Genomic DNA, 27100 nt, shown 5'->3' with positions numbered 1-27100 from the left:
GAGGGGGGAGGCTGGGAAGGGATGTGAAGGGTAAACAAAGGAGGAGGCTGCAATGCTTGGTAAGAAATGTACGCATTATCCTGCCCATGCAATTGTAACTCCTCCGTACAGTATGTTCACAAATAAAATAAAATTTAAAAAAAAAAACATAGTTGTTTTAGCTTTAGTATGGCCATGTTTGTCTTTATTTGGGAATATGCCCAAAAGTGGGATTCTATGTGTAGTCTTTTTGGGAACCTCCATACTACTTTCCAAAGTGGTTGAACAAGTTTACACTCCAACCAACAATGCAGTAGGGTTCCCATTTGGCCACATCCCCTCCAGCATCTATTGTTATTAGATTTCTTGATTATAGCCATTCTAACTGGGGTAAGGTGGAATCTCAGTGTTGTTTTGACTTGAATTTCTTTTATGGCCAGAGAATTTGAGCATTCCTTCATGTGTCTATTGACCATTCTTATTTCCTCTTCAGAGAAGTTTCTCTTTAAGTCTTTGGCCCACTTGTTGAGAAGGTGGTTGTTTCTTTGAGGATTTGTTTTTGGAGAATTTAATTTTTTGAGTTCTAAGCACATTTTAGATATGAGGCCCTTGTCTGTGGTATAGCTAGTGAAGGTCTTCTCCCAGTCTATGGGCTTTTTATTAATCTTACTAGCTATGTCCTTTGCTATGCAGAAGCTCTACAGTTTCATGCAATCCTATTTTTACAATCTTTCTTTGATTTGTTGTATTTCTGAGTCTTCATTAAGAAAAATTTGGCCTGTGCCAAGGAGCCCTATTCATTCTTGTAATGTTTTCAGGGAGTCTGCTTTTATTTTGAGATCTCTGATACATTTGGAGTTGATTCTGGTGCAGGGTGATATATAAGGATCTAGCTTTAGTTTTCTACAGGTGTTCAACCAGTTTTGCCAGCACCATTTACTGAAGAGGCTGTCTTTCTTCCATTCTATATATTTAGCTCCCTTATTGAAGATTAGTTGGCTATAGGTCTGTGGGTTCATTTCTGGGTCTTCAGTTCTATTCCATTGGTCTTCAGATCTGTTCTTGTGCCAGTACCAAGCTGTTTTGATTAATACGGTCTTGTAGTAGAGTTTGAAGTCTGGTATTGTTATTCCTCCAGCACTGTTCTTTCTGCTAAGGATTATTTTTTGCTATTTATGGTCTTTTATTATTCCATATGAATTTTCAGATTGCCTCTTGTATTTGATTGAAGAATGAGGGTAGGATATTGGTGGGTATTGCATTGAGTTTGTAGATAGCCTTCAGCAGTATTGCTATTTTCACGATGTTGAGATGTCTCTTTTTTATCAATCTTAGGAGCAAGGATAATTGAACAGGAGTTGATAACCAAAACTTCATTTTTAATAAAAATAACAAAATTACAATTTTAAGTTGTGTTAGTTTAAGCATAAAAAATCTATTTATGGCAAGACACAGTAGTCTATTCCTGTAATTACATTGACTTAGGCAATGAAGGCAAGGGGATCTCAATTTAATTCTAGCTGGGACAAAATATTTAGCAAGACATTATCTCAAAGAACAAGTCAGGGACGGTAGTACATGCCTCTGTTTCTATCTATGTATTACTTAAAAAATAGCTGGAAATAGCATATAACTTAAAAATAACTAAAAGGAAAAAAGATTTGGAAGTGTGGCTTAAGTGGCAGAGTGCTTGCAAGTAGAAGACTCTGAGTCCATGCTCCAGTAGCAGCAAGAACAACAGTCACAGCAGTCAGGGGTTGGAAGAAATTCAACTCTCTCACAACTTTTAGATTTTTACGTAGTTCATCTAATCCAGCCTCAAGAGAAGAACTGATCACTTTTTGAAATCCTTTCAAATCTAGCAATTCTGTGAGATAGTTGGATATTTTTAGAAAGGCATGAAGAAATATGTTCGTCATGCATGATAAAATATTAAACTAAGTTTCATTTTAGTTAAAGGCAACCTATTAGGAGTTATGGGAAGCTAAACATTCTAAGTTTTTTTTCTTTTCTAATTTTCTTTGATTTCCTTAAGGCAAAGTTTAGCTTGATAAGTTATCTCTTGAGCATAATGGAATGTTTCCACGCTTGCTGGGAATTTACATATGCTTTTTGTGGACTTATCACTATCTCTAAAAAGTTAAGCACTTTACACACGCACACACACACACACACACACACACACACACACACACACACCACTTTAATAATGAAATTGAAATTTTACACAGTCCACTAGTAAAACGGAGACAAGTTTACAGATGCTCATTTATAATACCAGGATGGCTGTTAATCATACATGTTCAATACCTGTGATGTGTCAGACCATATATACATTAGTTATTTTAAATTTTGTGAGCATGAAAAGCACTTATTTATCATCATTTTATAAATGAGGAAGGATCTTCTTCCAGGTTAAGAATAATTAAGTTCTGTGCCTGGGTCTTTCTCACTGTAAATCCTGCCATATATTCCTGTGTGGTATTCTAAAGTATTGGACTAAAAGAGCATGAAAATACTCTGAGACACCAAATAGGTAGTTTGGACAGACAGACTTGCTCAAATTGGAGGGGGGTGACTGGCTAAAGTGCCAACAGTGGGAATAAGTTATTTTTCTAACAGAAAATCATCACCTTAGGAAAGGAAGATATGGGCTGAGCTTATCACCAAAATTTCAACCCACTTTTCATTTAGTTTATGGAAAGTCTGTAGCATTTCAAGTTCAATTCATCTTAAATTTAAATCACTTGTTTTCCTTCTACTTCTGTATAATGATTCAAATATCAAACTTTCTTTCTCTTGAATCTATAAATTATGTTAACTCTCTCTCTCTTTCCCTCCCTCCTTCTCTCTCTCTTTCATACTGTATGGAAGAGAACCAAACATATCTTGCTTGAATCATTATAGTTTAAGGACCTATATTATAGCAACTTAGCCAAATGCCTGACACAATAAATAAACATATACATACACTTACTATACCCTAAGTATTCTCAACTAGCCTTCTCAAATTCTTTTAAAAAAATTCTATTTTTCCAATTTTTTGAACCAAAAACTTATCTCAAATACCATCCAAGCCAATCAAGCAGCAAAAATTCTTGCTGGAACTTTAAAACACTTCCTGATTTAACCATCTCATAAGCATCTCTAGACTACCTTAAATTCAAATCACAATCCCTGACTTTGACTTTTTCCATAGTTTTCTGATAGCTCTGCTTTCTTTCTGGTACCAAAGTTTCTCTTCCATAGCTGTAAGGAAATTCCTTAGGAGTCATTACTTAGAGCAAATCATCAGACTGGTTAGACCTCACCATGAATTCCAGTATTTTTACAATAAAAAACTTACAAAAAATTAAAAATTGAAAATAATAAAAATATAATAAATAAAAAATAAAATACTTACTGGAAAATACATTTGAAAGAAAATATCCAAAAATGCTGAGCATGGCATACAGCATCGTCAGTCAGAGCTCTGCTCTGTCTCTGATCTCTTACTCTTCCACTACTGCCCACTGACTCACCTCACCCTCATTCGGCTTCCATATTGTTATCTCATTATGTCAGTCACTGTCTTGTCTCAGGGCCTGGCATATTATTCTATTTTTTTTAATTTTATTTTATTTTATTTGTGAACAAACTGTACAGAGGGGTTACAATTGCATGGGCAGGATAATGCGTACATTTCTTACCAAGCATTGCTGCCTCCTCCTTTGTTTACCCTTCCCATCCCTTCCCAGCCTCCCCCCTCCCCCCCATCCCAATCCTTCTCCTTCCCCCCTCCCCCCATATTATTCTATTTTTTTTATGGTTTTGCCAAAATCATCTCTGTTCAACATTTAACTTACAAAGACCTTCCCTTATCAGCCCTTATACCAGCGTATTTTCTTACCCACAATTCCTTTCTCTGTCCCTTTACTGTGCTCTGCTGTTCAAAACACCCTTTCCTCCACACATATACTGCCTTCAGCAGTATTGCTATTTTCACGATGTTGAGATGTCTCTTTTTTATCAATCTTAGGAGCAAGGATAATTGAACAGGAGTTGATAACCAAAACTTCATTTTTAATAAAAATAACAAAATTACAATTTTAAGTTGTGTTAGTTTAAGCATAAAAAATCTATTTATGGCAAGACACAGTAGTCTATTCCTGTAATTACATTGACTTAGGCAATGAAGGCTGTTGTGCATCTCATTCCTGAGGATATAAGCAGACATACTGATGCAGTTCTGCATTGTGTGGCCTCTGTTGTAACCCAAACATTCAGAACAATGCCTAGAATATAGTTTATATAAAATGATAGGGTTATTTTTTTAATTCACTAACTTGGGTAAATGAAATTAATAAAACCTAGTTTTGCCAATATGCTGATAGAGAACCACAGAGGATATGCAGAGGAAGAATCTAGACTCATTGGGATCCCACCATGATTAAATTTGAACAACAGTCTTTGAATGTATGCATCCTGGCAGAGGAAATCCTGCAGAGTCGTAAACACAGGTCAGCACACAGGATGTTGACCAAAGCTATGGAGTGCTAGGAGCACAACCTAGTGGAAGCAGATCAGTGAGAAACGGGCACAACATTGGGCCAGGTGTGTTTGACAGACTGAAAAGAGAAGAGATGATGACCGAAACAGGATAGAGATTTCCTCCAAGTTACTAAACGAACCACAGGGCAATATGAAGACTCAGTTGTGCATCTGCTAAATTATAAAAGTTCTCTTCATTCTGCTGGAGTTTTCATCCTGAGGAGCTTGGATTTTTAATCATGGAAAGACATTGGAAAATGAGAAGAAAAGGTGGAAACATGAATTCATTTTTCTCTTTAAAAGATCTCACTCTGCCAGGAATGGCAGTTCAAGCCTATAATACTAGCTTGTTATGGGGAACATGGTTTGCAGCCAGCACAGGCATAAAAGTTCTTAAGACTCTGTCTCAAAAAATGTTGACTATAGTGGCAGACACCTGTCATCCCCAGTAGTATGATGAAGTACAAGTTGGACGATTGTAGCCCAGGCTGCCCTAGGCATAAAATGAATCTACCTTGAAAAGAACCAATACAAAAAGGAACTGGAAACATGGCCCAACTATTACAGTGCCTAGTTGGCACAAAGCTCTGTGAAATCAGTCCTAAGTACCACCACGAAATGGTCTTGCTCACAATTACAGAGAGATTGTATAAGGTACAATAAAGCTAAGAAGAACTGCATAGTGCTGGATAAGGCAGGCAAGATGTTATGAAGACATGCATTAAGTCAAGGTCATTTCAGTACCATTCCTAATGATAGACTGATAGCCTGAACACAATTTGCGATCTATGAACCAAAAGCAAACTAAAATCCGGGTTTCTACTCTGGGTACATTATTACAGAAAAAAAAAGTTCTCATCCACAAAGTTGAGGGATAATGTAAGCACAATGCAGAGAGGATTATGTCAATCATTTCAATCTGGTCACACAGATGGATCTGGATTGAACCTACAGGATTTGCAACATTTATTCCTGTGCTCATTTTTCTATAAGACAAATGAGACCAAATGGTCAAAGATTATAACATAAAACAGACAGGGACAGCATTGGAGTTCAGCAGTTTAGTTACGTCAGGAAATAAAAAAATCAATCTTTTCTGAATATTGGCAACAAAATGTCCTGTTGCAGAAAACACTAGAAAACAGCTTGTATTAAAAAACAAACATTAAACTTAATATTAATCACAATAGAATGTTATTTGTACGCATGGAGTGAACCTTTTATCTTGCAATGTGACTTGTTTCATAAAAGCTGCCTTTGCAAAAAGAAAAGTAGAAATCTGTCTTTGCAAGGACAAGTAAAAGCAGTAGAGTTTCTGTTGTTTGCTTGGGGTTGAATTTTTTTGTTTAGTTTGCTTTAAAACTTGTTTTATGAAAACACTCAGTATCACAGTGGCAAAATACCAAAACAAGCAAATATGCTAAGAAATGAAACAGTTCTTTGTAAGAGGGAGCAGAAGAGAAAGAGATTTCACACATTCAGCAGTAACAATTTTAAAAGAGATATCCAAGTAATGGTTGACAATTCAAGATTACATATGGACTGAGAGTAAGCACCATGCTGGAGATGTGTGTGAAATCATGTAGTACCTTATTTAATTTGAAAGCTTTTATGCCATTAGATGAGTAATTGTACTGAGCATTCAAAAGATGAAATGTTACATCTAATAGGATTTCTAAGTGGGGAATAAGCACAGTACAAAACCATTTCTTCTCCCCAAATGATGACTGGAGTCAAAGAATATTTGATTCCTTCATCCTTTTGAAGTATAATTAAAGTCTGATTTTTTAAATGCCAGTGTCTACTACACTAATACAGGGATAATCCTTGGGAAATCTATTTCAATACCCAAATCACGAACATTAGAAAGTGTGCAAGCAGAATCCACAAAGGACATGCGAGATTCTTTCAAAGTTCATTTTACAGGTTGAGTGTCAGGCTTTTCCCTGGACTGGCCTCAGATAGTGATCCTCCCATCCCACCCTTCCTCTATAGCAAAGACTACAAGTGAGGCACTACCACATCCCACTTAATTTTGAGATAGGATCCTGATAAATTTTACTTTCTTAATTCTGCCTCCCAAGTAGCTGGAATTGCAGGCATGTTCTACCATGCCCGGATCCCTAAAATATACAAGCAAACTACAGGGCCCTACATGTGACCTTGTCAGCACCAACCACCTCAGTGTCAACTCCTGTTTCTCCCACACAGACCTTCCTAACTGTTGTTTGCTTTGTTTGGAACCCTGTATTCATGATTTTATTTTCGTTTTCTTGTCATTCAGGTTTCAGTTCAAATGTGACCCTTACCAAAAAAGGGGGGAGGGGGTACACACATTTTCATACCCATACAGACATTACCAGACCCCAGCTATGATTCCCCTTCATCTCCCTCTTTAGTTTTATTGATTCATAGCTCTCATGACCCCAGAAACATTTGCCTGTTTTTATTCATGTTTTTGTCTTTTTCTCCTTCAACCATCATCAAAATGTATGCTGTGTTCATTTTGATATCATCATTGTCTATGGAGACACAGCACTCAGTAGCTACTTCATGAATGTGAAAATGAATAATTAAATGAGTTCATAATTAAATCCAAATAAAGAAGCTATAATGTGGGGAGGAAAGTTCATTAAATGCTTTCTTGGCTAGTCTCAGTTGTGAAGGATTTATACAGAATTTAAAATATTCCTAGATTTCTTTCCGTCAAATCCACACTCCAACATTTTACTACTTAGTAGAAATATACCTTGTAAAGAAGGATGAGGAAGTTCGGTGCTGTAACTAAGATTCGGTGCTGACTAAGATTACTCCTGTAATCTTAGTCAGGATGCTGAAATCTGAGGATCACTGTTAGAGGCCAGCTAGGGCAGGAAATTCCCCAGACTCCTCCAATAAACTACTCAAAAAAAGCCAGAAATAGGACTGTGGCTCAAGTAGTAGATTGCTTGCTTTGAGGAAAAGCTCAGAGAAAATGCCTAGGCCCATTATTCAAGCCCCAGGATGGGAAAAAAAAAGGGGTGGGAGGTGAGGAAAGAATGGTAGTTTAGTTTTAGTAATGTCTGACCTGCATATTTGTAGGCTAATTCTCAATGCAAAGAAAAATATTCCAAAACATTTTCCTCTTTTCATGACCCTTTGAACTCTTAAATTGTAGCAATAAGCAAATAATTTAAATCCTTACCATTACATAAAAACATTAAAAAATTCCATGCATGACATCTTAATTGTTTTAAAGGATGGCAAGTAAAATGGTGTGAATACCCTACAAACTAAGTATGTTTTTTGAAGACTATTTTAAATTCATTTGATAGTCTTATCCTCAATATTTATGATGATCATTAATTTCGTATTTCTATAAATTCGAGTTTAACCATTGGCAGCACTCACTCACCCCCTGCCATATGAAATGTCTTCTGGGAAAGTGTAATCTCACATAAATTCATGTGCATATGAATTATTAACATGTGTATATATTAGCAAGAGAGCAAGTGGAAACCTTCACTCTGGAAGTTCTTAGGGAAATTATTAAAAGTATTTTTTAAATAGCTTTGATTTGAGGACATGTACCAGCATTGAGTGAACCATAAGAAACATCATAAGTCTACATTAAGAATGATGTTAATGATGTTAAGACAATGTACAAAACAATGAAATAGAAGGCTCATATAAAACAATATTCTGTGGACATAAGACAAATATAAAATGTAATACTGAACTATGTTCTTCCAGCTATAAAAATTGTTTCGCAAATATGTGAATGGCTTTTGGAGAAAGTTATTACAATAGCTATTCATTAAGTTCCATAGTAAACAGTCACTCATTCCCTTCTTTATATCAGTGGGGATCAAATGACCTTTTCTGGAACTACACTCTATTTTTCAGAGAGAATTTTAAGCACTTGACTATCACTTATGATTTTGTGGGTAGCTTTAGTTTTCTGTTGAAAGTATACCATTATAGATGTGTGAGATGTAAACCATCTTCCATAAGAGCTCAGCCAACAAATATGAGTGTACTATTAATAAATAAACAGAATAACCTTTAGTATTGGAATGTATACAGAGTAGTTTGATTGTTTTTATGCTATTATATTCTTATGGATAATTTTTCATGCTTTCATGATACCTAGACAACAATCCACTTCTACAAAATTAATCAGATTAGGCCCAGAAAATAAAACTAAATAAATAAATCACTAATGTAAATATACTTTATAACAATAATTCCTTGATGTATTAAATACACATGAATTGTGAAGTATCAAGACTCTAATACCATTTTGTCATTGATCATAATTCTAAACCTCTGAGCACCACTTATAGAATGTTATTGCAAAAGAAATATACTCATTACCTGACTTACATAACTGTAACTTCTCTTTATATCACTTTACAATAACATTTTAAAAATATACAAGATGCATGGCACCAGAGTCAAATACAGTGAAAACAGCAGTTATACCATGGAGGAAGAACATACAAAAGAAATGTTAAAAATCACATGGTTCATTATAAACACATTAAAAACAACAGCAAGAAAGATAAAACCACTTGTGTCTCTATCTTGGGGTTCATTTCGCTTAGCATTATCTTATATGGTCATATGTACATAGCTTTTGAGCTTGCATCTTATATATACATTTTTTTCTAATTTGGTGAGAGGAAGAGAAATAACAAAATACTGAAATAAGTATATACAAATAAAGATATACAAGACACAATGCTGAAAATGAACTTTACAACTTAGGGAGGGGAGGGAAGAGTTGGGATGGGAGGGGAAAAACAAAGGAGGAGGTAACAATGCTCAATAGGAAATGCACTCACTACCTTACTCATGTAACTGTAACCCCTCCTTACAGTATTTTTACAATAAAAATATATACAAAAAATATGCTACCTAGAGAAAAAAAAAGAAAAGGAGTTTATAAAAGTGACCTAATATAAATATCAGACCCATATTGTAGCCTGTCAAAGTTACAAGAATAAGCCAGGCACCGGTGGCTCACGCCTGTAATCTTAACTACTCAGGAGGCTGAGATCTGAAGATCAAAGCCAGCCTGGGTAGGAAAGTCCATGAGGCTCCAAATAACCACCAGAAAACCGGAAGTGGTGCTATGGCTCAAGTGGTAGAGTGCTGCCTTGGCTGAAGAGCGCAGGGACAGCACCCAATCCCATAGTTCAAGTCCTACGAGCGACAAAAAATAAAGAAAGTTACAAGAGTGAAATTCAAATAAAGTATATACAATTAACGGCAGCATTCCTCAAATTTGGATGTAGCTGGGGTGGGCAGGGCTGAAGGGGAGTGGACTATTTCCTATGATAGCCATACCATGAAGCTTCTCTGTGCTGAGAAGTTGCTCTAATCTATCCTCACCTTGGAGAGTGAGCCGAAATAATGGCAACCCAGTCAATGATTTCTCATTAGAGGGATGGATATTAAAAGCATTAGTCTATACAACCTCCCACAAAAATCATTGCAAATCTTGTTGAAGTCCCTGAGGAAATTTGTCTATGTGTTTTAAAAATAAACTTGCAGCAACTGTACAACCCTGTTAAATGCTCCACATGCCAACTATTCGACAATTTTCATGTAATGATGACTGAAGTAAATTTTACCTCATTAGCAAGAAATCAATGTTATTAATAAACTATTACCAAGAGCAATTCTCTTCTCTCTTTTACAGCTAAGATGCTTTGTTGTTAATTTTTTCAAAAAAAAAAAACCTCACCATGCTTTTGAAACTTTTAAATCTGGCACTCTCTCAAAATGAAAAATGTAAATATTGATATGTGAGCAGTATGCATGAGCATAGAAATAAAATCCTTAACTGCATGAAGTGATAGTACAAAGAATAAAAATACTAGTGCTTTAGTTAACATGACTCTTGATTTGCCTTCCAATCTCAAGTAGAATCATTTTTTTAATTGGTGGTTTTCCAACTACAACTTAAAAAAAATAAGCATGGCAATTCTCAATTATTTTAGTTCCCAGGTATCTTCCAAATTAAGAGAAGCTACAATATCCCCCTTTTTAACATAAAGAATTCAATTCAGCTAGTAATAATTTAGTATAAAGATAGACACATATATATTAATAGAGTCATAATATAGTAAATTTGATTTTACATAATCACATCAATGAGTATTAAGTACACTATGCTTCACTTCTTAATTCTGCTGGATTTGTATAACAAATGGTATTACTTTCAAATGGAACATATAGGCATATCCTTACAGATTCTAGACAAAAATGCATTACTCAGCTTAATCACCTACCATCTCTCATCAAATCTATCACTAAATGACTAGTGATTGTTTCCGAATATAAAATCCACCCGCACAGAGAAAGAAATTATTATCATCAAGCATATTCAAAAGCATATTTACTGTTTCTCTGGACAATTCATAAAGAATTCTTAAAAAATATGTTGAAGAAAGAAAAAATAGGTTGAAGCAAAATGAACACACTGATTTTCCAACTTCTTACTTTGAAAAGGATGACTGTGCTTTAGATTATAAATTGAAACTTGTTTATAGACAATATCTTATTTGTCTCTTGCACAGGCTTTTATGGACACACACACTCATGAATTCAAACCAAGGGAAAGACATTTTATACTATGCTAAGATTAATAACTCCTGTTCATCAAAAAGATACCTAGAAGGATTAAAAATACATGTATAGGGAGACCTTTTCAATACATGTAATCAACAGGGTTAAGCTCTAAAAAAATTATAAAATTAATTAACCAAAGAAAAGTTAACATTATAAGAGATGGATAAAACATAAATAGTCCCCAGACATATGACAAATATTCAACTTCATTAGCAATCAAAGGATATAAACTGAAATCACAAGGCAGAATTTCACATCCACCAAAGTGGCCAAATTTCAATGTCACCAAACAAAACAGAAACAAAATTTAGATGTAAGTGACAATTGAGTATCATCAGGTTAAAACACTTTGAAGAGGAACTTGATATTACTTAACAAACTTGAAGTTGTATATACAATATGACCCAAGAATTCCCCTTTTGATATCTACTACTTCAATTTACTGAACATGTTTATCAGTTTCCACAGTTAATGGAAAGTGAATCAATTTGTATATGCACCAATGTGTAAAGCAAATTAACTAGAAACAATTCAAATACCAAGAAGAGTCAAAAAGATAAACAAAATACATAGACTATAACATACATACAATGACACATAATACAAAACAAAAATTAAATGGCAGAAGAAATTGCTCAGGATTATTAGATGAATATAAACTTTTTAAACATTCAAAATGAAACACGTGCATTACAAATAGGATCTTCAAGAGGAAATCTTTGAGGTCTGTTCACAGACCTACAATTCATAAGCCTGCAGTTTGGGGAAGATATAAGACATACATTATAGTTTCATAATAGGGAATTCCTTGTTGACCCACCACAAAACTCTCTCTAAGGAGGTGTTATATCCTCATTGCTACAATTCATCCTAAGTTGGGAAGTTTGCTATCATATAAAGCTTTTCATTTTACTTTTGGAGCATTGCAAATTAGTTAAATACTGGTCATACAGCTAGAACAATTTATATTTCCCTAAACTTGGATAGCTTCTATGGTTATCTAGATTGATTGAAACAATTTCATTTTAAGATGACAATAATTTTCGAAGGTTGCCTATTGTCAGTTCTCTGGAGTATTTTTAATGCTTTCAGAATTTATAGAACTGGAAGCATGGTTCAGGTGGTAAAGAACCAGATCCTCAGTTCAAACCATGGCACTGCCAAAAAGAAAAAGAAAGAAAGTGAAAGGAAGGAAGGGAGGAAGGAAGGAATGAAATAATGAACAATGGAATTTCATTTTGAATGAAGGTAAACTAAAATTTAAAACTATATAAAATGAAAGAGGATAATAGTGGATATTTTGTCATAAATAAGACCAATATCTGTTAGTTTAGAAAAATAAATTATGATCAAATATGCTTTGAGCTACTTATATATTTGAAAACATAATTAAAATGTTAAAGGCGACAAGAAATTTTTGTTTGCTTACAGTAATGTCTTGAGAATCTTATACCAAAAAACTGATCAAAATTTGAAACTTCTACTAGGCAAGAAACTGAAAGAAACACAACTGACTTTGTTTTGCTAGAAAATGCATGTTAATATATGCACACTACTCCCAGATGATTTTCCCAGCCATCCTAATTAGTAAAGTTCTACCATATGACTATTCTCTTTTGTTAAACTCTGGCATTTAGGTATGCAGTAACACTTGGGACATTGCCCAGACTTTTAAAAAATTACTTAAAGCATATGTTACACAAGCATTTTGTGAAGAACACTTTATTTTGCTGAAGAGAGATAGGAAAAATTGGACTGATTTTTTTGAAACCACTTGAATGTATTACTGAAATGTCTTGATAGTAAGTTTCTGGAAATCCTTTATAGTAAATTCATCCATTGGTTCTATGCTATATTGTTTATAAATATTAATGCTCATGACAGAAAAGAATTCGTCTATATCAAAAGCTTATTATCTACTCTGAAAACTGAATGTGTTGCTTTAAAAACTCATTATATGATAAAATATTTTCTCAATTAAAACTTATGAAATTTTAAATGACCATGTTTATTTTGACATAAAGATAAAAGCATAAGAATAGGAAATGTTCTATGGAGCTTTTTAGAACTTCCATCAGTTGATAAGATTATGATCATTTTATTAAGTATAACTAACGGCAATCAAGAGCATCTCAGTAAAATCATAACTCGGAATGTTGATGTATTATTTAGAACCCTATTTTTAAAAAGGATAATTAAAATGAGGTTCTTAATAGTTAATTAGGATGATGTGCTACTTTGATATCTTAGCAGTAAAAAAGAAAAGGATAAAGTTTAGTAAAATTAGCTCAAAGAAATGGGGGGTGATATATTAGGATATTTACCTTTCCCCAAGGAAGCAATTTAATCCCTGATAACTACTTCTTTCTTATTTTATGATGAATATATTTCTGTGTATGTGTGAGTAAAAAATATGGCTCTTTTATCTTTTGTAGCATTATTGACTATAACATTGTAGTAATTTGTATCAGAGTATTTGTGCTATGGTATATCAATGAGTTTAAAAAGCATCACATCACACAATGGCTCTGTATCTTTTTCTGGGGAAAGAGTTACTACATTTTCAGTTGTACCAAGTAGTTACATTATGTCATGTAGAACCTGCCCTTGTTATTGTATTAATTTGAAGATTTAAGCGTAGTTTACAAAGATGGCATGTATGTATGTGCCAAGATGATAAGGGATTGATTTGGGATGGTGAACGTTCAGTATCAAGTTGGCTAGCTCAGGATACCAAATACTTGGTCAAACATTATGGTAAGATGTTTATGTAGAGGTATTTTAGATGAGATTAATATTTAAAGCAGTAGGCTTGGAGTTAGGAAGTTAAGATGATTAGCCTACAATAATGTGGAACTTATACTATCAGCTGAAGGCTGAATTTAAAGAGTGACAGCTCACCTTAGATAGAGGAAATTCTACAGCCATCTTTAGACTCAATTTCAGCATCAGTTCTTCGTACCTTGTGGCTAAGCGCTAGCACTCTGAATGGACTGCTTTGGTATAACTTTGAATCTACCAAGAAAGAGTGAAAAAATTCCTGGGGCAAATTATGAAATATCATTAAGCCTTAAATTCTTCCTCCTTAAAAAGGATATAATAAATAGTAGGTTTTATTTTACAGAATTATATTGAGGAATTGATTAATTTTACACATGGAAAGAATTTAGGCAAAACATGCTCCACATGTTGGACATTGCTCTAAGCATACAGTGAATATTAACAATGATTTCCAAGCTTCTTCTAATATAGTTACAAAACGTGCATTTAGTTCTACAAAACAGGGATGAGATGGACAGTTTTAAGGCTTACAAGATTTTGTAGAAATCTATTTTCATAAGAAATATTCAAGATGAAAGGAAACAATCCACTGCTGTCACATTTTACATCCTTGAAAGGAATAATCAGCATTTTAAAACAATTAAACTAGAAATACACCTTGCTTTATACAATAGCTTAAGATGCCTGCTTCTCTCTCACTCTCTTTTTACATGTGTGTGTGTGTGTGTGTGTATATATATATATATACACACATATGTATGTGTCTGTGTGTATCTATATACATTTATACATCTATATATAATCAGAGGAAGTTATTTAGATATTACTTCTAATTTTAGTAGTTCCTTGAAGATTTGTCTCTATTTTCATAATTTATACTTAAACTCTATTTTTCCACCATCCTGTTCATTTTCTACCTATGTCTTGCCCTATGCCCCACAATTATCTGACTAGTGTATATTATTTATATTTTTGTTGATTGTATTTTCATTTCACCAGTATTTAAGTCTACTTAAATATTCATATCATTTTGGACAAAGGAAAAAACCTTTATAATGTTGAAACAGTAGGTGAAAACTATGAAAAAGAAGAAAGATAGAAAATGTTTCCAACAGAAAATGTTTTAAAACATTTAATTAATGTACATCTACAAAGACTATGAATAAAAATTAAGGGGTGAATAAGAAATGTACAAAGAACATTTCTTATAGTCTGTCAAGAATATGGCTTATTAATAGAAATAATACTTATTAATATTGTGTAATGGATTTTACCTTACATTCAACATTCATGCAAATGATCCTAACTGAACTTCCTAACAATCCCATAAATCAGGAAGAAAGCAGAGTTCATCAGTGTTGGCACTATAACATTTGGGACCAGTATTTTATTTAGGGTAACAAGCCTTTTGAGTAGCATCCCTAATCTTTATCCATCAGAAACCAGGACTCTCCTCAACCCCCATCCTAAATATGAAGCCAAAAGTGCCTCTATATATTGCCTAATCTCTCCTGAGGAACCAATGGCAGAAAAAAAAAACCAATATCTTCCTTTGAAAAAATGGGATAGGTGACACTCAGAGGAATTAAGTGACTTGCTCACATATGCTTTGTCTCTTAATGACCTTCACAAAGTTCACAATTATACAATGACATGAGTCATGACTCATTTGACATAACTTCTGTGTGTGAAACATGAATCACCCCTAATAAACCAACTATTCTTTTGGTGTGGCCATTACATTATATCATACCCATTTCTGAACTCAGTTTTCTCTTAGCTGATTCAGGCATTATCTCGTGCTTCTTTCTTCTCACAAAATGAAAACATGCTATTATAAATTCCAAATTAGAAAGAAGCATTATGAGAATTTACCTGAGCACCAAATACATTTACCTCGTACATACTTCTGGTTTTTTTCAAAGCTATTTCATCACAGTTCATGTAAAATGTATAAAACAAGTTATCACTTCTACTAATTAGGCAGCTAAAATGGCATTCGATGTTTATGATTATGTTTCTAGGAGTACACTGAAAATACAAAAATATTATAGAACAATCTCTCACGTACATATATACATATATTTTTTGATGGTACGTGGGCTTGACCTCTGGGCCTGGGTGTTGTCCCTAAATTTTTGTGCTCAAAGCCAGTGTTCTTCCACTTGAACCACAGCTTCACTTCTAGCTTTTCATGATTATTTGGAGGTAAGAGTCACAGAATTTCCTGCCCAGGCTGGCTTTGAACTGGTATCCTCAGATCTCAGCCTCCTGAGTAGCTAGGATTACAAGCCTGAGACAACAACGCCCATCCATATATTAAAATTTAAGGACAGAGTTTAAGCTACATTGATTACCTGGCTAAAATATTTCCAATTACTTGAGCTTTCACTGAAACTTTATAAATGCTCTCAATGACCTAATAAAGTGCCATCTGAGTCAGTGAAAGAAATAGCATCTCTGTTTCTCACATTATCACCTTTGCCCATGTCTGAATTGGACTTTCATATTAATATTCCAAACAGAAACACTTCACATAATTAGTAGTGTCATACTTCACTGTCTCTAGTAGTGTTTCACCTGTTTTCAAATTGTTTCTCAACAAAAGAAGGGAAAACAGCATTGCCCCATGTTTTACATTGAGACCTGTGTGCAAACTGATAAGATGAAAAGGAAATGTTTAAAAGTCAGAGAATCCAGGGCACAAACCATACCTTCCATGACATACACCAGTGACCCCACATCTCCTTCCTTGATGATGCAACTGTCTTTGCCATATTCCACCGGGTACATACAATCCACAATCTCTTGGATCTGGGACAGTTCTAAGTTCTTCATGAAGTCATTGTCAAGGATAGCCTCCTTTATAAGATCCTTGGACCTAAGGCGAGAGAAAAAAATGAGTTACTGACACATTTGACAGACTCTTTGATAGTTTGCGAGGCTTCGTGGAGCCAAGCAATCTTCTGGCACATTATAAATGCCTTTTCTTGCTAGGAGTCGAATAACTTTCAGAAAGACCTGAGAATGAAGTAGTACCACGGAAATAGGAAAGTACAGACAAAATTTGCTTTAAGGAACTGACTTAATAACCAAGTGAACAACAAACAACAAAAAATATGCTATTTCATTATGTATTATAAATTCTTTAACCACAAACGCTGTGGGAAAACTACTGGCCAAACATTTTCAATTGAAGTTCGTGATGTGGTTTAAGAATGAATATGAGCCAGATGCTGGTGGCTCACACTTGTAATCCTAGCTACTCAGGAGGCTAACATTTGAGGAGTGCGGTTCAAAGCCAGCATGGGTAGGAAAGTCCATGAGACTCTTATCTCCAATTAACCACCAGAAAAACGGAAGTGGTGTTGTGGCTTAAGTGGTAGGTAGAGTACTTTCCTTGAGCTGAAGAGATGAGGGACAGTTCCCAGGCCCAGAGTTCAAGCCCCATGACCAAAAAAAAAAAAAAAAAGAGAGAGAGAATATGAAAACATACAGATAAATAGGGGGAACTAATTTCAAAAAATTTTGTACAAAAGAACCCAAGGCAAGTATTTTATTATTATTGAAAAAATCATGATTTGTTTACTTTTGTGTTCCTCTGCTATTAGATCTTGTGTGCTACATTAGAAGAAAGTTTTAATCTACTCTCTGCTGCATACACAATTTCCGATATGTGGCCATTCATAATATGGGTACTTCAGAAATGTGTTGGATGGAATTTTGAAACAATTGGTATCTAATTAGCTGAATAGAACCACTGGCAGAAATGTGACAGCTTTGTGTTAATCTACATTTAATGCTTGTTTCAAGAATATTATTTCATATAGCATCTTAATTTGTGGTGACCAGACACATAAAATTGTATCAAACCAGATACTTGGAATGCCATGATTTAGATATGTGTTTAAACATAGGCAGTCAGAAAAAAGATATAACCAAAGTCTATAATTGGGATGTAATGATTACCAGGAAAGATTTTTTGGAATGTAAAAAAAAAGATGATAATTTTATTCATCAGTAAGAAATGTCAAACTACTTACTAACAAGACAGCACTTAAAGAGGAAGAGACTTGAAGGGATATTTTCTCAGGAGGAACAGAGAATATCATCAAACAAATCACAAACCAAATATGAAGAAAGCCAAGTCACTACCAACATAAAAAGGAAGCAATATATTTGATATTTTCTATTGAAAATTGTAATTTAATATATCTAAATAGAAGCTGGCCTTAGTACAGACTGATCCAGCAAGTGGCTTTCAGGAACATGACCTACAGAAGTAACCATTGCCGCAGCACTCGCTGTCTCTTCCTATTTGGGACTGACTTCTCACCTAGACCTCAGAGAACTGGCCTAGCTACAATGTACAGTGTTTCATAATGATTTGCTTTTGAGTTATAAAAAGATTACATAAGGATGAAAACAATTTAAAAGTCATTACAATGCAGAATAATCTTAGAGTGCACTGTGAATGCTGCAATTAAAATTACATTTATAAAAATATTAATGGCATGGGGACATAGTAATATTTTAAGTGAAAACAAGATTCAGAATAGTTTATAGGGTAAGTAGGTGCATAATGAAATGTTTTTTAAAACCTTACATTTTTTTAAACTTCATTGTGCAATCTCTAAAAATGGTAATTTTTTAAAAACTAATGGATTCATCTACGAAGACTAGTAACAATACAATTTCCTTGAAGAGCAGTCAGTGAGAAATAAAGGTGACAGTCACAAAACTGGGGTTAAATAGCATCAAATTAAGACTTGAAATACTATTAAAGCAAGTAAAAAAAACTTACGGCTTCGTGCCTTGGATAACAGATTTCTGTTTTTCCTACATTTCTATCTATAGATTTCTATAGTGGCCATACATTTTATGTTAATTTTTCCATTTTGAAAGTAATTCATGAAAAAGCAATTGTGCTTTTAGGGAAAATAAAATGAATAAAAGACTCATTTAATTTACACTAGCTGATTGTTACTGATACAAGAAACATTGAATAGATACGTTTTCATAGGGCTTGTAGTTTATGCTAAAGGCAGGAATTCTCACATTAGGAATAGATGGGATATATCTTAAGTTGTTATGAACTTTCAGATGCTCTCTACTTAAAAATTCATGCTCATGAGACGTCATTTAATTTGACAGTTCTTTACTTTCATGACTAAAGAATGGGTGTTTTAACTTCTGTTTAAAGTTCCCACTTTTCAAAAAGTTGCTTATCTTCAGACCTTAAAACAAGAAGGAAAAATTGTGTCCATCCATTTCATGAAGTCTCCTTAATTTTCTTACTTATTACTAATCTCAATATATTCAGTATATTCAGACTGACTCCCAGTATCTCTTGTTCTATATTTTTTGTAAATATCAGAGTTTCTTGATCATTAAGAAATTCACTAGAAAGATTAGAGACATGGCTTAGGTGATAGAGTGCCAGCTAATGAACGAAAGCTTCAGGTACCGACTTCTAGTCCTCATCTCAAATAATAATAATAATAAAAAAAAACCTTAGAAAAAGAATTGAGTTAAATTGTACTATCACTGGAACTAAATTGTAATGTCTTCTCTATTTACTATTTTTAATGCAGATCAAAAAAAGGTTAACCAATGACTTCTAACATAATAAAGTCTAGATCTTACAAACCCAGGACCTCAACCTTGTGGTTCCACTAGTAACATTTTATCCTTTGGGAAATACTAGTGTTTGATTAGAGATCTGAAGCCTATAAATGTGCTAAGATTCAAAATAAAGCCCTCTTAGAAGAAAATAATTCGTTCTATCCAAAGATGATTGAAGAAAGTCACTTTCCCTCCACTCATATTAACCCATAATATCAAGACATCAGGAAGAGGCAAAGCAATGATTTCTAAGATAATCCCTCAGAATTATCCAAATTCCAAGTGTGTGACACAGAGTTCCAGCATATTACAAGATGCTATTGCTTCCCAAATTTTCAGTGGAGAACATTTAAGCTCAAGTCTCTGAAGAAAACAAACAAGGCTCTCATGTATGCACCTGTGTCAATCTAAACTAAATTTTCAGGCTAGGGATGTTACTCAGTGGTATAGTGCTTTCCAAGCTTACACAAGCCATATGTTGACCACAGTATATGTGTAGGGTGCACGCACACACACACACACACAAATAAACCAGTGAGCTGTACAACCTATGGCATACCACATAGATACTGTCAATTAAATGCCACACATAATCTGTGTCTAAAGTCTACCTGAAAGCCAGATGGAAATCCTGTGATTCTGTGTAGTGCAACTCAATAACCTCTTTCAGTGAGCCATACCCAAATCCGTGCATCTTTGTGTAATTTTTCCTTTCAGTTTGTTCCCATGGAGAACTCAGAACCTCAGGTCAGCTGTCATTCATTCTCTCCACTGGCTTTCCAACACTACTTTACAACTACTCAGGGCCTCCAGCTACCTCTTCTTTGGTTGTTTTGTTTCCTCAAAGAAGTAGTGTAAGACTCTCAAGGCAACTAAGCTGGGAAGATACAAGTAATTTCAGTTGCGCTGTTACTAGTATGGGAGCCAGGGAAAGCAGCTATCCCAAGTACTAGGTGATTCTGTGCCCAAACCCAAAGTACATACTTTCAATAATATTTTTCAAGAACACAGAAGCCTGCTCTGGCCTTGCCTAGCCCAGAGGCATAAGAAGTAAACATAAAGATCATGACCTTTTTTTATCTTCTTTATCTGCTTCTGTGTATAAACAATCTTTTTTAAGAGATCTTAATTTTTATTTATTTTTTATTGTGAAAATACTGTACAGAGGGGTTACAATTACATGGGCAAGATAATGAGTACATTTCTTATCAAGCATTGTAGCCTCCTCCTTTGTTTCCCCTTCCCATCCCTTCCCAGGCACCCCCGAACCCCACACCCAATCCTCCCCCCCCCACCAAAGTTGTAAAGTTCGTTTTCGACATGACAACTTGTACTTCTCATTGTTGCAACGGGTCCACCTGTATCCTTATTTAAATGACTTGTTTTTCCCCTTCCCCTCCACAAATTATACCGACATCAAATACAGTGAAAGCAGGGGTTATACTGTGGGGGAGTGACATAAAAAGCAACAAAGAAATAATCTTATAAATGTGTTAGAAACAAAGGCATGAAAGAAAAAAATTTAAATATATATCTTAGGGTTCATTTTTTAAAAATCTTTTCTTCTATTCCCCCAAATCTGTGACTTTTAAAGGTCCTAAACATATAAGATAATTTAGTCATTTTGCATTCCTCCTATCATTTTAGCAACATCCCATTATCATCCTCTAAAGTATCAGCAATGCAGAGTTCTGTAAATTGTTTTTTTGAGTTGGGGGCAGGGGAGAGCCCTAGTTTGTAACATTGACAATTTTCATGGTACAAATACTCCTACTACAGACAACTTGAAGTGACTAAGAAGCCAACCTGACTGCTGCACTTCTAATAGTTTAAGAAGTAGATCTTACACAAACCAATACAATTTGACTGTGGCATGCCCCAAGGATTTAGTGGGATTTAACCCATGAACACTGAAACCAAGAAAATAAAACTTCATTTTCCCTGAAAACTTCATTAAGTGACCACAAAAACTCCCTGATAATTAAATGCTAGGCATAGCATTAGTTCTTTCAAACTTTCAGTTTTAACAAAATGAATTAAAATGTTACTTCCTTATTTATTTGAGGCACCAAAGATTCCTAAATAGGATCAAAGAATATCTGAGAGAAATTGTCTTTCTATAATCATAAAAAAAATTGACAATTGTCCAAATAAAGGAAAATGTAGACCTGCTTCTCCAATAAGGGACCCAGCCTCTTTAATTTTCTTGACCTAATAAAATGATCTACTTTGTGGTAACCATTTCATAGACTAGCAATCTGAGGGTAGCAGTGGTGTTATTTCAAGGAATGAGGAAGGTAAGCTCAGATTAATTCACCAGCAAAGCCTCCCTGAGCTGAGAAGTGCATAATGAGATCCAGCCATTTTCCATTTCCCCTCCATTACAAAAAAAAAAGTGTAGAAAAGCATTCTGAGCAGAAGGAAGAAAATCTAAATTTTAAAAACTGCAAAGGTTCAGAGGCTAGAGTGAGCTTGATCTGTTCAATAATCAGAAAAGAGGCCAGTGTGGTTGAAGTATTAGTAAGAAAGTAGGAAAATGATGGCAGAATGACAGCCCAGAGCTAGGTAAGGGTTTAAAGTTCAATCCTTCACAGCTAATGACTGGTTGTTATTTTCTCAAAACAGCAAATTTGTTTTCAATAACTTTCAGACTGGATTTTCAATGTACAGTCTTCTAGCAACAATAGTCATGAGAGAATTCAGAGCTAGTGCACCCTTCATCATACCTATTATTAGTATTTTTTAATATTCTTTTTTTCAAATTTTTTATTGTGATTAAGTGGTTGTATAATTTCCCAATTTTCACAGTACTGTGGGATAGTGATGCTCAGTTAAAGTCACAAACACATTCTAACTTTCTTGGAGCAAATTGTCTATCACAGTCTATAACATTTATGAGTTCTATGAGCTTTGCAATACAGTTATTTCTTCCACATTGGGTGGTATGTACATTTTTTTTGTTTTGCATAGCGTCAGCTGTTCCCTCTTTCCCACTTGTTCCCTCCCTCCCATCGCTGCCATTGAGTTGCTTAGTTCATTTTGGTCAATGTCCAGTGCAGCTGATGGGTCCCACTGTTGCATGTTTTTCTCTGATTCCCTCTAGTTCTGTGTCGTCTTCCTGGTTCCCCTCCGGTGTACACATATATACCATACATGTGATCAGCAGGATGGGGTTATTTAGTAGTGATTCCACCAGATGAGTAGAAGTCCTACGTTTCTTAAGTCCTGTTAATTTTGTTGTATCACCTAACATTTGGGATTTAACATCTACTTATCAGGGAGACCAGGTACTTTGTCTCTTTGCTCTTTGCTTACCTCACTCAACACAATTTCTTCTAGCTCCATTCATTTCCCTGCAAATGCCATTATTTTGTCATTTCTAATGGCTGCATAATATTCCATTGTGTATAGATACCACAATTTTTGGATCCAATCATCTGTGGTGGGATATCTGGGTTGTTTCCATATCCTGGCTATTGTGAACAGTGCTGCAATAAACATGGAAGTGCATGTGTCCTTGTATATTGGTTCCTGTTGTTCAGGGTAGCTGCCTAGAAGTGGTATGACTGGGTCATAAGGGAGGTCAATATTTAGCTTTCTAAGGACCCTCCAAACTGCTTTCCAAGGTGGTTGTATAAGTGTACATTCCCACCAGCAGTGTAATAGGGTTCCTCTTTCTCCACATCCCCTCCAGCATTTGTCGTTGGCTGACTTGAGGATGTGGTACATTCTGACTGGGGTAAGGTGGTATCTCGAGTTGTCTTTATTGCATTTCCTTCACAACCAGGAATGGTAAATATTTCCTCATGTGTTTCTTTGCCATTTTTATCTCTTCTTCTAAGAAGTCTCTCTTTAGTTCCCTTGCCCATTTAGTAATTGGTTTGTTAGGTTTGGGAGGGATTAGTTTCTTGAGTTCCCTGTATATACTGGATATTAACCCCTTGTTTGATATATTGTTGGTAAATATTTTTCCCAATTAGTTGGTTGTCTTTCTAGATTGATTGCTATAGCTTTATCTGTGCAGAAGCTTTTTATTTTAAGGTAGTCCCATTTGTCGAATCTCTCTCCAATTTGTTGTGACCCTGGGACTCTGTTCAGGAAGTTCCTTCCTGTGCCTATAAGTTCAAGTGTCTCTCCTACTCTGTCCTGCAATGGTTTCAGAGATTCAGGCTTAATGTTAAGGTCTTTAATCCATTTTGAGTTGATGTTGGTGCTTGGTGATAGGCTGGGGTCCACTTTTAGTCTTCTGCATGTGGCCGCCCAGTTTTCCCAGCACCAGTGGTTGAAGAGGCTGTGTTTCTTCCATTGTATGTCTTTGGCTCCTTTGTCGAATATCAGCTGGCTGTAGGCCTGTGGATTTATTTCTGGATCTTCTATTCTATTCCATTGGTCTTCGGGTCTGTTTTTGTGCCAGTACCATGCTGTCTTTATTATTATGGCTCTATAGTAGTTTGAAGTTCAGCATGGATATCCCTCCCATGTTGTCTTTATTCCCTAGAATTGTTTTGGCTATTCTAGGTCTTTTGTTGTTCCATATGAATTTTTGGATTGTTTTCTGTATTTCAGAGATGTACATCATTGGGATTTTAATAGGAATCGCATTGAATTTGTATATTAATTTTGGAAGTATTGCCATTTTCACTGTATTAAGTCTGCCTATCCAAGAGCATGGGAGGTCTTTCCATTTCCTAGTGTCTTCTGCAATTTCTTTCTTTAACTTTTTATAGTTTTCATTAAATAGTTCTTTTACATCTTTGGTTAGGTTAATTCCTAAATATTTTATTTTTTGGGAGGTTATTGTGAATGGGGTTGCTTCCTTTATTTCCCTCTCCGCTTGTACATTGTCAGTGTACAGGAAGGCAACTGATATTTTTGGGTTGATTTTGTGTCCTGCTACTTTGCCAAAGTGATCTATGATTTCTAAGAGTTTGGGATGAAGTTTTGGGATCGTGAAGGTATAATATTGTGTTATCTGCAAAAAGGAATAGTTTTTCTTCTTTCCCTATGCAGATCCCTTTAATGTCTTTTTCTTGCCTTATTGCCCTGGCTAAGGGTTCCAGGACTATATTGAAGAGGAGTGGAGACGGTGGGCATCCTTGCCTTGTTCCTGATTTTAGGAGAATTGGTTGTAGCTTTTCCCCATTAAGTATAATATTGGCTATTGGTCTGTTGTAAATGGCTTTTATTGTTTTAAGAAATGTTCCTTCTATTCCTATTTTCTCCAGAGCTTTTCGCATGAATGAATGTTGAATTTTATCAAAGGCCTTTTCTGCATCTGTGGAGATAATCATGTGATTCTTGACCTTGGCTCTGTTGATGTGTTGGATTACATTTATTGACCTACATATGTTAAACCATCCCTACATCTCTGGGATGAAGCCTACCTGGTCATAGTGCATGATTTTTTAAAATGTGTTTCTGGATTCTGCTAGCTAGAATCTTGTTAAGGATCTTTGCATCTGTGTTCATCAAGGAAATTGGCCTGTAATTCTCTTTTTTGGTTGGGTCTTTGCCTGGTTTGGGGATGAGTGTGATATTGGCATCATAGAATGAGTTTGGGATAGCTCCCTCCTTCTCTGTTTCTCTGAAGAGATTGAGGAGTATGGGTATTAGTTCTTCTTTAAAGGTCTTACAGAATTCTGTTGTGAATCCATCTGGTCCTGGGCTTTGTTGGAAGAATTCTGATTTCTTCCTGTATCTCCTTGTAGGATATTGGCCTATTTAATTGATTTACTTCTTCTTTGCTCAGTTTGGGCAACTTATATTTCTCTAAAAATGCATCCATTTCTGCCAAGTTTTCTTTCTTTAGAGAGTATAACTTAAATAAGTAGTCCATTAAAATTGTTTGGATATCTAGGGTACGTTTTGTGATTTTTCCCATGGCATCCCTAATCTTGTTAATATGGATTTCCTCTCTTCTTTTTTTAAATTAATCTTGCCAATGGTCCATCAATTTTACTTATTTTTTTCAAAGAACCAGCGTTTTGTTTTGTTAATTTTGGCTATGGTCCTCCTATTCTCTATTTCATTAATTTCAGCTCTTAGTTTGGTTATCTGGCTCTGTCTAGTAACTTTAGGTTCCATTTTTTCTTGTTTTTCTAGCTGTTTTAATTGCAACATGAGATTATTTACTTGGTCTGTCTCTATTTTTTTGATGTGGGCACTAAGGGCAATAAATTTGCCCCTCAGGACTGCTTTTGCTGTGTCCCACAAGTTTCTTTGTGATGTGTTTTCATTTTCATTGAGAATGATTAGTATTTTAAGCAAAGCATGGGTATATCACTAGCCAATGTATGACAAGTAACAAAGGTAACCAGTGCTGCTTATCTTTCCTTTATTATGTACATTATGATTTTTTTGGGGGGTCCGGTCGTGGGGCCTGAAGCTCTGGGCCTGGGTGCTGTCACTCAGCTCTACAGCTCAAGGCTAGCACTCTACCACTTGAGCCACAGTGCCACTTCCAGCTTTTTTCTCTGCTTATGTGGTGCTTAGGAATCGAACCCAGGGCCTCAAGCATGCAAGGTAAGCATTCTACCACTGAGCCACCTTCCCAAGTCCCACATTGTGATTTTTTTTTAATTGCTAGTTGTTTTCTAACTTTTTTTCTTAAGTTCAAAAACAGATGATTGCATTCTGCTGATCTAAATCATGAAATTACAGTCATATAGTTCCAGCAATCACTGAGGAAATTAAACATTCATTTGTTCAAATGTCATTTGGGTGGCAACTTATACCTTCTCTTCTTTAATGCTTTCTTCTCACTACCATTGACTAGGATCAATGCTTTGTAAGTCCTGAAATCGCTGGCTAGATATTGAGAGCTTGTATTAATTAAAGGAAAATTACCATTCTTTGTAGCTGTTCCAGTTACCAAAAAAAAGCCAGTATTTAAAAACTCCCATTCAGCTCTTCCATTCAGTTGTTCAGCTCTCCAGTGATGGAAGCATATTACAGCTAATTCATACTAGTGAGCCTCACATAAAACAGGCCAGTCTCCAAAAGCGCTCATATCAAACTCTTGTCCTATAAGCTCCCACTTTCATGTCATAGAAGTAGAACTGTGGGTTTCACAGAAGTATTATAAAGTGCTTGCTTGAGAAAAAAATAAGGCCATACAATCATACATATTCCATTACAGGATGTAAGAACTAAACCACTTTATCTATTAAGAAACCACCCGGGCCGGGCGCTGGTGGCTCATGCCTGTAATCCTAGCTACTCAGGAGGCTGAGATCTGAGGATCGCGGTTCAAAGCCAGCCCGAGCAGGAGAGACCGTGAGACTCCTATCTCCAATAAACCATCAGAAAACCGGAAGTGGTGCTGTAGCTCAAGTGATAGAGCGCTTGCCTTGAGCTGAAGAGCTGAGGGACAGCGCCCAGGCCCAGAGTTCAAGCCCCATGACCGGCAAAAAAAAAAAAAGAAACCACCCGATATCTGAACCTTAGAAACCCAAATTATCAGAGCAATAATTAAAAACACATGGCATATGTTTATATGGTAAACTACAATTCAACATTTTAAAGCAATTTTTTAACCTTTCAAAGCACTATATATATATATATATAT

The 27100-nt window shown here is 35.2% G+C and overlaps 1 protein-coding gene across 2 annotated transcripts in view; it reads right to left on the bottom strand.

The window, feature by feature from the left end:
* The window catches only part of Prkg1 (protein kinase, cGMP-dependent, type I), a 1080074-nt gene that overhangs the window by 913280 nt on the left and 139694 nt on the right, over positions 1 to 27100 (bottom strand). For both annotated transcript variants that reach the window (XM_013017167.1, XM_013017166.1), the window contains exon 2: positions 16623 to 16789. In XM_013017167.1, the coding sequence (XP_012872621.1) occupies positions 16623 to 16789 (167 nt within the window). The remainder of the gene's footprint in view (positions 1 to 16622; positions 16790 to 27100) is intronic.

This window comes from Dipodomys ordii, unplaced genomic scaffold, assembly GCF_000151885.1.
Source record: "Dipodomys ordii isolate 6190 unplaced genomic scaffold, Dord_2.0 Scaffold34, whole genome shotgun sequence".
Lineage (NCBI taxonomy): Eukaryota > Metazoa > Chordata > Mammalia > Rodentia > Heteromyidae > Dipodomys > Dipodomys ordii.
This window is presented reverse-complemented; position numbering and strand designations above follow the sequence as displayed.